Genomic DNA, 11,067 nt, shown 5'->3' with positions numbered 1-11,067 from the left:
CAGTAACTGTGTTAGCACTGAGCAGACTTCTCAGAATTTCCTGTGTAAGCAAATGGAAGCCTGGAAGAGGACAAAAATGAGTGTGTCTTGCATAGTGCTTGTGTTAAAAGCATTCAGTGATTTTCAAAGGAAGACAGTAAATTTAGTTGTAGCATAAGAATAATATTTCTTTGCCTGCTGATTAATTTTATCTTGATAGAGTAGGATTTAAACTTTTTCTTGCTGTTTTTTTAATTTGGGTTTATGGAAAAACTTATGTATATGTGTATGTGTATGTGTATCTATATGTATATGTATATGTATATGTATATAGGTATAGGTATGTGTAATATCTATTTTATTTATATATATGCATACATGGCTATATTTATACACACAGATATATTGGCAAGATTAATTTGCTCAGAGGATTGTTCCATTTTGGATTAAATGGAAGAGGAGTAACTGCTTGGAATCAAATGCAGTCAAAGGAATTACTCAAAAAACTTTCAGAGACTAGGAAAAAGCTCCACAACTTCAGTGTAATGCATCATATGCTATTGTAATAGCAGTTTTCTCAGTTACTCAGTACCATATAAGTTGTTCTACACTCAAGGATGCTAGTTTTCAAGGACCACTCAGATAATTTGGTTTTCCTGGAGCATGCAGTCTCCATGAGTTTCTCCAAGTTAAAGGCCTTAGCATGGCCTTTTAGATTTCCAGCATTTATCTGTAGACCACTTTTTGCCTAATTTATGCTGTACCTGCATAATCGTATAACTTACACAGGTTTTTCAGAGAGCAAATAGCAACACTGTGTGTCATCCTTCACTCTGATAAGCTAAACAAATGTCAGGTTGCTTCTTTGGTCAAATCAGTTGTAGAGTGCCTACTTGTGTGCCCCTGAAGGCCAGTGTCACTGGGTATCAGTCACTGTAGTTTAGAGTGTCATAATGCAAGTGAAAAAGGCAGGAGATGTCAATGGGTGTAACAGTTAATTTAGCAGATGCCTCACATAGTTTATAGGTGAGTTATCACTTTGCCAACTCTTGATTATTCAGTAGGGTCCTACATGAATAAACATTGAATTTTGGACTCTAAAAGCAAATTGTTCTCTTTAAAAACATTCCACCAACAAGTAAACTCCTTCAGCACATAAACAAATCACTCCAAACATGGTTTTGGCTTGTGGTTTCTTTTTTTTTTTTTTTTGAGGTAGACATTTGCATGTCCATGTGAGCTCCGCTCTATGCAAGGAGTACTCTTTTGTCCCTGCTATTCAATAAGAACTGCTGAGAAGGTCAAAGAACTTCAGTTTAGTATTTGATGAAACTTGCATGGCTTGTTAAAATGCTTGTGAAACAAAAGAACTTACACACTCAGATAAAATAAAAAGTACTTGATGCTGGCCAGATCTCAGTGCCATCAGCTCATGGTATTAAAATGCAAAGACTAGCTTTCATTTGGTCCTTGAATTAGCTTTATATAGAAGAACATTCTAAGGGATACTTGTCGTTTGATTATCAAAATTGCTGACTTAGCCTGCATTGTTCAATCCTGAAGATTTCAGGTATGCAGCACCTGCATTTCTCGGTGAAACTAATTTGTTCACCTTTTCTTGTCAGGGTCTTAATTTGGACCCAAGTGTCTCCATTTTAATTGGGAAAAAAAAAAAGTCTTCTTCATGGAAACTTACATGGTTTATCTTCATTTAATAATCAGTTGTGCAATTGGTGTTCAGATACAGTTTAACTCAGAAAATTGCAGCATTTTGCCTATCCAGAATTATTTGAATACTAAAACTGCAGCTTCCTATAAAGCAATTGGTTCCTTGAGGGTACACAAATCCTTGCCTGACCTTTTGAAATAAATTAGCAACAGAATCCAAGGGTTGGTATTTTGATATAAAGGTTGCAATGAATGCCATCTGTTGGGTATCAGAACAGTTTAATGAAGGCCTTTTTTTTCCACCAGGTGCTCTCTGAGTTCAGGAGGATGCTCTGGGGGCTGTGCTGCAGCAGAGCCTGTGTACTGCAGTAAAGCTGGACAATTTGCCTTCCTATGACTTAATGGGAAAATCTATCTGAAAGCTGCAAAATACTGCAGTCTCCAATCTTGACACAATTATGAAATATTTCCTTGTGATGGCTTGCTGAACAGTGGTAGTGGCTGCTGAGTCTGGTGGCCTGACGAAGGCAAGGCTGCCACAGCTCTGTGCACCCATGTTCAGCCAGCAGCGGGGCCAAGCACGTGTTCCCATAGACACACTGTCTTGTGTGCATGCACGTAGGTCTTAGTTGATCCCAAGGCCCCATAATCTCTCAGACAGTTGACCTTGACCCTCTGGTCTGTCCAGCAGCCAATGTGATCTCTCTGGTCACTGGCACCAAGGACACACAGGCCTCCAGACCCTGGTCACACCCCAGGGGCTATCACTCAGACACTACCAGACCCCCCTCCACCATCTCACCCCCCCAGGACAAACCCTCTTGCCTGGGAAAATGGCTAGAAATGGGGTTTAGTGAGATGCCAGGACAGACTTTGCTGGTCACACACAGAGCATGGCCAGGCAAGTGCACTGACCAGCCCCTGCTTGCATATGACTGTCCCTTCTGTTGCCTTGTCCTGCTGTTTTCCCACGCACTCCTTCCCAAACCACTTTGATCTTTCCTTTCTCCATCCTGCCCGGAACATCCTATAAGAAATCATGTGCAATCTTGAAATACTCTTCCCCTGCCATCTCATGGTGGTCCCCATTCCCTGGGCTGTGACCACTCCTCAGTCTATCAGGTGATGGCAACCCTCTTGTGAGAAAGCCAACAGGATGTTGAGTTATGCCAACAAGGGTATCACAAGCAGAGATAAAGATGTCATCATCCCACTTGTGGCTTTTTCACCTACACAGCGACAAATGGATTCAGTGTCTTGCTATACAAAAAAGATGTGGACAGGCTGGAAAAGGTCCAGAGAAGGGCCATGAAGATGATCAAAGTGTTGGAAAACCGTATAAGGAAAGGCTGAGAGAGCTGGGTTTGTTCAGCCTAGAGAAAAGAAGGACCTTATCACCATGTTCTAGTATTTGAAGGGTGGCTACAAAGAAGAGGGAGACTCCCTTTTTTGTCAGGAGTCACATGGAAAGGATGAGGGGTGATGGGTGCAAGTGACTCCTGTGGAGATTAAAACTGGACACAAGAGGAAAATTTTTCACAGTGAGAACAATCAGACACTGGAATAATCTCCCCAGGGAAGTCGTGGATTCCCTAGCAAAGGACAGTTTTCAGATTCAGCTGGACAGGGTGCTGGGACATCTAGTCTAGGTCATGCTTTGCCAAGAAAGGTTGGGCCAGATGATCCTTGAGGTCTCTTCCAACATGGTATTCTATAATTCTATGATTCTCCTGTGGCTCATGATGATAAGTGTCCCCCTGTTCATGCACTGAGGTTCCCTAGAGCAACCTGGGGCTGAGGGGGCTGGGGGCTCCACTGGTCTGATGAGGTGACTGGGTGTCTTTCCTGTGCTGGTTCTTCTTTCCTGTGCTCTGTTCCTTCTTGTCTGTAGGGACAAGCCTTCGGCTATGTAACCTAACAAGTTATCTCTTTGTTATTAATGAACCAGACATTTACTACACTATTACTGAAGGGAAGAATCCTCCTTCAGGGATGTTTGGCCCTTCTCCCCACAACACTTAAGATACGTGACTCTGTCTGGTCCTTGAATTATCATATTGTTGATACCGTTGGGTAAGTATGGGGACAAAAGCTCAAAGTCCTGCCTTCCTTGGCAGGGAGAAGGGTCTGGTCACCAAGGATTGCAGAGTGTTCCCTGGGCCACAGCCCTCAGTGGAGATCCAAGACCTTGTCAGACTTTTCTCCATCTCGTTTCCACCCAGTTTGTCAAAACAAATTAATGTCCCCCTTGCTCTACATGAAGTCTAGTAATACAGTGGAGTCTCCATCTTTAAGAAATTCAAAACCCAACCGGGCATTACTAAGCAACCTGTGGTAGATGACTCTGCTTTGAGCAGAGGGTTCGACAAGACAGTCTCCAGAGGTCCCTTCCCATCTCAGCCAGTATGTGATTCTTCAGTGCATAATAGTTTTTCATTTCTTGGGAGGGAATCCTCTTTCTTCATATACGAGGTACAAGTGGAAATACCGTATTACCAAAGTGAATTTATTTGTTTATTCTTTGTTTGGTAGAAGACAAAGAAACTATGACAGTGGATAGAAAGATTTGACACATTTGTGATGATATGACCACCTTCATCTTGGAGAGGGTTAACTGATTTCAGACTGAGCTGAGAGAGCTCATCGCGGTGCACCCACTACTTGAGATGATACTCTCCAATCTAAAACACAGAACAAAAAGGTTATGTTGTCTACTTTTATTACTTATCTAATAAAATGCAATGAATAAAAGCCAAGGGTTTTTTCTTATGTCATCACCCTTTATATCAAAATATTTGAAAAGTACTCAGTTCTTTTCATCCTTTTCTCTTCGTACTGGTTCTGAAACGGAAATTCTTTCAACTGAAGCAGAAGTCCTTTGTCAGCTTGAAATTGGAGCATCTAATACAGTAACTAGCATTATGTAACTAGTTTCATTTTTATTAAAGCATGTCTGTGCCACAGCAACTTTCTATAAGCAGTATATAAACGAGCTTTTGAAACTCAGTTTCAAAAAACAGGTTTTATAAATTCAGTTTTGAAATACCATTTTCACTAACTATAAAGGACTTTCAGACCAAGTCATAAGTCAAATCAATTTCAGAAGATAGTCTAAAACCTAGAATACTTCTTTTCTACCATTTGTGGCAGAAAATTTGCTGGTTTGGAAATCCCATTTCTTGAAGAAGTCTGTAAAAATAAATGCAAAATCAAATTTGCATTTTAAACACTTAAGACAGATTTTCAAGGCCCGACAATGAATGACCAAGTAAATTATGAATGTTCTGTATTTCAGCATATTTGACCAAGACTATCAATAAACACAGTTAAATTTAAAGTTCCTAGAATGAGAGACCAGAATGCTAATTTCTGTATTTTCATTAGGTACTGCACTCGAGTCCCTGGGAGAGTAAGTACAAATTGGACATCTGCTGAATTTGTGTTACAGCAGCGTGACTGGGCAATGCTCTCCAGAAAAGAGCAAGGGATAAGGGAAATCTTAAATGAATTCACAGGGAAGTATTTTTATAGCTGTTGATCTTAAAATCAGCTAGAAGATTCTGAGTTTATCAAAAATGGGAAGAAGAATTTTTTAAATATACTTATTTTTAAAAAGAAAAGGTAATGGTGAGTTCCTGAATGACCTCAGGAACCATATACTTTTTCAGCTAAAGAGACACAAAGCTACTTTTTACGTTTCAGATTTCTAAAAGCTTTCACTCATGTGAGCACAAGGACAAACTAATAATGTTAGCCAGCCATTATTTACACAGGTAGGTAGCAATGCTGGATGGGAGGAGCTTTATGCCATCCTTGAACACTTGCTTGAACAGTTACTGCACTGCTTTCTACACAGTGCATTTCTGAAGGGGAAAAAATGTATTCTCTGCCTATTAATGTGTCCTTGTGCACTGTACAGAATGGAACTGCTTCCTTTGTTAGTAAATGGCTCTTCAGACTGCCTCTCTCCCTCCCAAAAAAACCCCAAATATTCAAGATACATGAATTCTTTCTCTGACTAACAATGATCAAACCAAAGAGGATAAATATGCTTATCTGAATGACTGACTATTCCATGTCAGTGACATTACTGTACAGAACAAGGTGCACATGCATGAGCACAGGCTGCAAAGCTGGGTCCCTGGACTGTATGCTATCTGTATTTCCTGTATCAGACTGGGTGTCTAGCTAATGGAGAATTAATTTGACAAAAATTTCATGTTCTTATTCAGTTCAAGATCCAGTGACAACCTAAGGCAGCTTTAGTTTAACACAAGAGCCTTAAATTCTAAGTTAGTTATCAAAGCTATGAAAGATATGTTCCAGATGCAACACAACAAAATTTGTGTCTGCCAAATTTGGGGGAAGGGCCTGAACTCACAAGGGTAGATAGAATTTCCCCACCTTGAGAGGCTTTGGGTTCTTTTACAAAAATTGGATGCTTAGGTCTGCCTTGGTTAAGGTGGGTTGCAGACCTTCAGGCAGTAAGAAGCTGCTTTGGTAGGACAAGTGAGGACATCTCTGCTGGGGCCAAGCCCGTGGGGGCTAAGACCAGCACTAGCTCTGGGGAAGCACCCTGATCTGGCTATATGAAATGCTGTGCTGCTGTCATGCTGCTTTGCAAGGAAGCTTTCCGCTCTTCTACCTCAGGGTTCAAACTGGACTACCCCCAGATTTCACTTCAATACTTCCCTCTTGCTCCTGGGAATGACTGCTGAAATTCACAAGGAGATCTAACATGGAAGTTGTCATGTTGTGAAAATGTATTCCAGTAAATAGCAGGTTTTAGTTCATCTGAATTCTGAATAATCACTCAGAGTATCTTCTTTCAAAATCAGTATTTATTTTTTCAAGATAAGACATATTACATACTGTATAAAGTAAAAAATACTGCTAGGAAAGCTGCATTTAACTGAGATAACAAAAAAAAAATATATATATAGATTGCACTTGAGAAAGTAGGCTCTATCCCAGAAGAACACAGTAAATAAAAAGCTAGTGAGTGGTTTGAAATTAGGAATCTTTCTGAATTTCCACTGAAAAGGTATTTCTTTTTGGAGGGGGGGTGTGTTTCCAATTCCACCAATAAAATTAATCAGGTTAGTTTCTTTAATAACTTTGCTTTTTAAGTTAAAATAGTATGTAAACAATATAACAATTATTACATAGACAAAAAAGAGAATAAAGTTATGGAAAAAACATCTCTGCAATTTCTGCTAATAAATAAAAACGAAACAATTTGCTGATACTTGGTTTCATCAGGGTCACTGCAGCTCAAGGCTTGGATTTTGGGGAGTTTTTCTTAGTTCACATGTATGTTATCCCCACACTGCAACATAAAGCCCGCCCTTGACTCACCTGCACATGCAGTCTGTACGGTAGGCAGCAGCATGAAGCAGTAAATGGTTCCCTGCATTATGAAGTGTCCCAGTAAAATTTTGTGACTAATTTAGCCTATATTTAAGAAATAAACCCAACATTAAGCAAGAAGAAAAACCCTACTATATTAATCTCTTTACAGCTGCATTTTTCTGCTGGACCCTGGCATCTGCTGTTGCCTGTATCCAATTCAGTTGGCTAAACTGTTCAGTCTTTAAAATGAGTATTCATACCATCTACCTTTCCGTATCTCACTTAGATGCCCATATCAGTGTTCTGATCTTGCTATGTAGTCGAAAGAGAGAAAGAAAAGTTGCCACACTAGGTGTGGGCTAAGGCACACTTTGGAAGAGCCTCTCTCTCCCAGTTGCCTGCAGCAGTAATTTGGGCTTACAGAAAAGGCTGGATCCTCCAAATTAGGAGGTGTAAATCCCCCTCCCAACATATGGCTGTTGGAGTGGAGACTGGGCAAGCAGGCAGAGGCTCATGGGAGATGCCAAGCACAGTTGATGCCTGGTGCACGTTTTTCCCTGGGAGGTGGGAATTAAAGGACCACTCAAAGCACAAAACCATATGAAACTGATGTTTCCCACAACCATCGCTAACTACAAGGGTAGAGTGCTTAGGCGTAATTTGGGCATAATTTAGTCAAGAATATATACTGGAGTGCACTGTCTCAAAAGCAATCAGTACTGCTAAGGTTTCACATGCAGATTTCTTTCAAAATTACCTAAAAATTAGGGAAGGGCTGGGTCAATCTGGTTATTAAGATAGACACAGAAAAAGAATGAAGTCTCTGTTAAACAGTCCTGAACTATGAAATGAGGCTGTCAATCTTTGGTTACAGTGCTGTTCTTTTAATGTAAATTGCTTTGAAAAATGATGAATCACTTCCCAAGTCAGCATTCAGGAGCATCTTTAAATAGACATCTGGGAGCCAGAGGGGAAAAAAAATAATATAAATAATAACCCCCACACACTTTTTGAATCTCAAAGGCTAAAGTACAGGAAAGAAAGTAACACAACATTTCTAAGGGATGTTTCAGTAAAGTTTTGCTAAAATTGTTAAAGAGCACTTATAAAATACTTGAGCTCATAAAGAGGGAAAGGCAGAATATTAGGGCACTTTTGTAAAAAATTGTAGATTGCTAAAACTTACTGGCTTGAAGGCTTTCAATATTATATTATAGCACATGCCAGTTTCCACTAATTATAACACACTATTGTCAAACTACTTCACTCTTTCAGAGACAGAAACACAAGAGGCAACACAAGCAAGATGAACTGATGCAGTCTATGTCTGCTATCAAAATAAAACGTCAGCCATTAAATACGCTGCCCCTGCTACATTCATGATCAAAACTCCAATTCTTTGCCAGGCTTAAATCTGTCTGTATTTTACACTTTTGGAGCTGCATTTAAAAACCTTTAAAGCTGGTTTAGAAGGATTTTTTTTCTTCCTTTTTCAGCTAGAGCACTTTCATAATATTTTAAAAGGCATAGGAAGCTATGCTGTAGCTGTTAAAGTGCTTATTTTATTATGAGGTGGTGTTTAATAATATTCTTGTAGAAGTTACTAAATGATGCACATTTTCCATGACAGACAGACATTGCTTAATGAGTTAATATGCCTCAGCAAAATGCAATCAAAAAGAAATTCACTGTCAATAGTCTAACCATGGCAATACACAGAGCTGAAATAAGACAACTAACCTCAGATAACTAAGATTAATGCATATATGACAAAGTTATAATAATCCATATTTAAAACAAACCAACCAACCAACCCCAAACCAAACAACGATAATTAAATCTCAAGCACAGTTTTGTTTCCCAGCAGCACAACTGCAAAACAAATCAGTATTTTCAACAAACAAGTGCCCTATCTTCATTGCCTGTGTGGGGAGACATGACACTCTTCCAACTGCAGCAAGGAGTATGCAAGGGGAGGGTTGTCTCCCTTTTTATGTAGAATGGGCTTCTCATGGGCAACTGTGGGCAGCTCTGGGCAAGGGGCAGGAGTCCAGTCCAGGTAGGTAGAGACAAGAATCGGCCCCAGTCCACAGGGATTTACTCGGGGACTTAGCGGGAGCCCCCTCTTGCAGAAGAGCCTGGGTGATGGCTCCATGGCAAAAGTACCAGCCTCCACACACCCCACCACCACCAATGTCCTGGCTTATACAAAGCATCTACTAATTTCAACACACGATTTGCTCAAGCACAAAAAGCAACATTTGACTTTATTAGTGTGTTATTTTATATAGTGGTGGATTTTCCACACTACATCTCACTCTGCTGAGCCAGAATGCTGGGAAGTTCCCTCTTGGAGTGGGAGAAGCCTTTTTACACTCATACAGGCCCAAATACTGTCTTCATTTATACCCACAAAACCCTACTGACCATCAGGAGACCTAAGCAGGTAGAAATGGCAGCAGAATTTAAATGTAGGAACTGGTGAGTGAGAAACAGAAACACAACGCTATTTCATTGCCAGCTACCACAAATACCTAAGTGGTGTTCAATTTCAGTGGGTATTGCATGCCTAAGGACTGTAAGTAAGCTTTGAAAATCTCAACCTTCAGGATCTAGCTACAGATAACCATAATCCTATTCTCTTGGATGCTGATACATAAAAATCTATGATATGCCTGTCTGGGTGCATGGCACTAACCAGCAAAGCTATGCTGAAACATAGCGATCATTTTTGCTAATTGCAAAGGCAGGCTAGTAGCAAAGTTCAAATGATTAGTGAGTAAAGGTCCTCAGAGCAATCCTGCTTAAAAGTAAACATCTGGTAAGCTGCAATTAGTGTGTCTTGGGTTTTTTTTTCCTTTTCTTTCTTTATTTTTTATCGGGGTGGTCTTGAACTGCAGATACAATCACAACGCTCATGATGATCCAGCTGTATATCTACTAAGGCCATGTTGTTCCTGGTTCTGCCTTTTCTTCTGGGATGGCCGGCCTCAGGGATGAATTTCAGCACCTGAGAGGATCAACAGAAATGCACTGATTAGAAAACACTATTAAATTTGAGGATGAGAGTGTTGGGGCCCTCAGGGCACCAACAGCCCTTAATGATCCTAACCAGCATTAATTTGGACACATTTTTGTTTTACTTCCAGCTTTTTCTTTCTACTCTGTGACATCCTGCTGTACTGTTTGTCCTGGAGCTTTGACAGATTGGATTATTTCCTAAATCAGGTATCTTTAGATCATGCAGTTCCCTAACCATGTCCAGAGTTGCTCCTTTGCATGCAAATTATCAAGCATGTTTCCTTTGCCTCGTATTTGCGATCTCATACATATTTGAATTGCTTTGCCCCCTCTGTCACTTGTATAATGTTTCTGCTCTGAGGAACAAGGATCATTTTTAAATGCAATTTGAAATTTCTGAAGCACATATCATTAGAATTGGACCAAAACTGAAATGCCTGCGTGAGGCAGAAGGAGATGAATGGCTTGTTTAAAATATATGCTAGATATCACTGAGTTTCTCTGGAATCTGACTTTTGTTGGCTTATCTTAAAAATCTCTGACTCAATTTAAATTATTTCTTAAGAATTTACTGTGAATAATCTGAAAAAAAAGCCCCTCAACTAACCAAAAGATTGTTTCCTAGGGAAGTATGCATCATATAAGAGGTTTCTATTGTAACAAAAGGAATCCTACTTGGGTATATGGAAGAAAATACTAAAAGCAGTTAAACACTGGAGCAGATTGCCCTAAGACAATGCAGAAACCTTGAGGATAGTCAAAATTAACAAGAGAAGGCCCCAGTAACTTCCTCTAACTTCAAATTTCTCCCTGCTTTGAATGGGAGATGGAGCTAGGTGAACCCCAAAGCTGTCTTCCAACCCATATCATTATATGAATCTATGATTCCCTGAAAATTGTCTTGTGATTATGCAGAAAACAGAAACATCCTATCTAATCTTCTGTGATAGTGTAAGTATGTAAACCATGGACTGGAAAGAGCTGAGGAACATGGCAGTTTGCAGAAGTATGTTTTGCAAGCCCACCGCTGGAGGTTGAATTGTTGCG

The 11,067-nt window shown here is 39.9% G+C and overlaps 1 protein-coding gene across 1 annotated transcript in view; it reads right to left on the bottom strand.

Moving 5' to 3' along the window:
• Window positions 1–9,874: 9,874 nt before the first annotated feature.
• The window catches only part of PDGFD (platelet derived growth factor D), a gene marked incomplete at its 5' end in the record, with an annotated part of 55,061 nt that continues 53,868 nt past the window's right edge, over window positions 9,875–11,067 (bottom strand). The window contains one exon of the mRNA XM_010018572.1: window positions 9,875–10,009. Coding sequence (XP_010016874.1) covers window positions 9,875–10,009 — 135 coding nt within the window. The remainder of the gene's footprint in view (window positions 10,010–11,067) is intronic.

Source organism: Nestor notabilis, unplaced genomic scaffold (genome assembly GCF_000696875.1).
Source record: "Nestor notabilis isolate BGI_N333 unplaced genomic scaffold, ASM69687v1 scaffold8477, whole genome shotgun sequence".
NCBI lineage: Eukaryota > Metazoa > Chordata > Aves > Psittaciformes > Psittacidae > Nestor > Nestor notabilis.
Note: the sequence above shows the minus strand (reverse complement) of the source record. Positions and strands in the feature narration are given on the sequence as shown.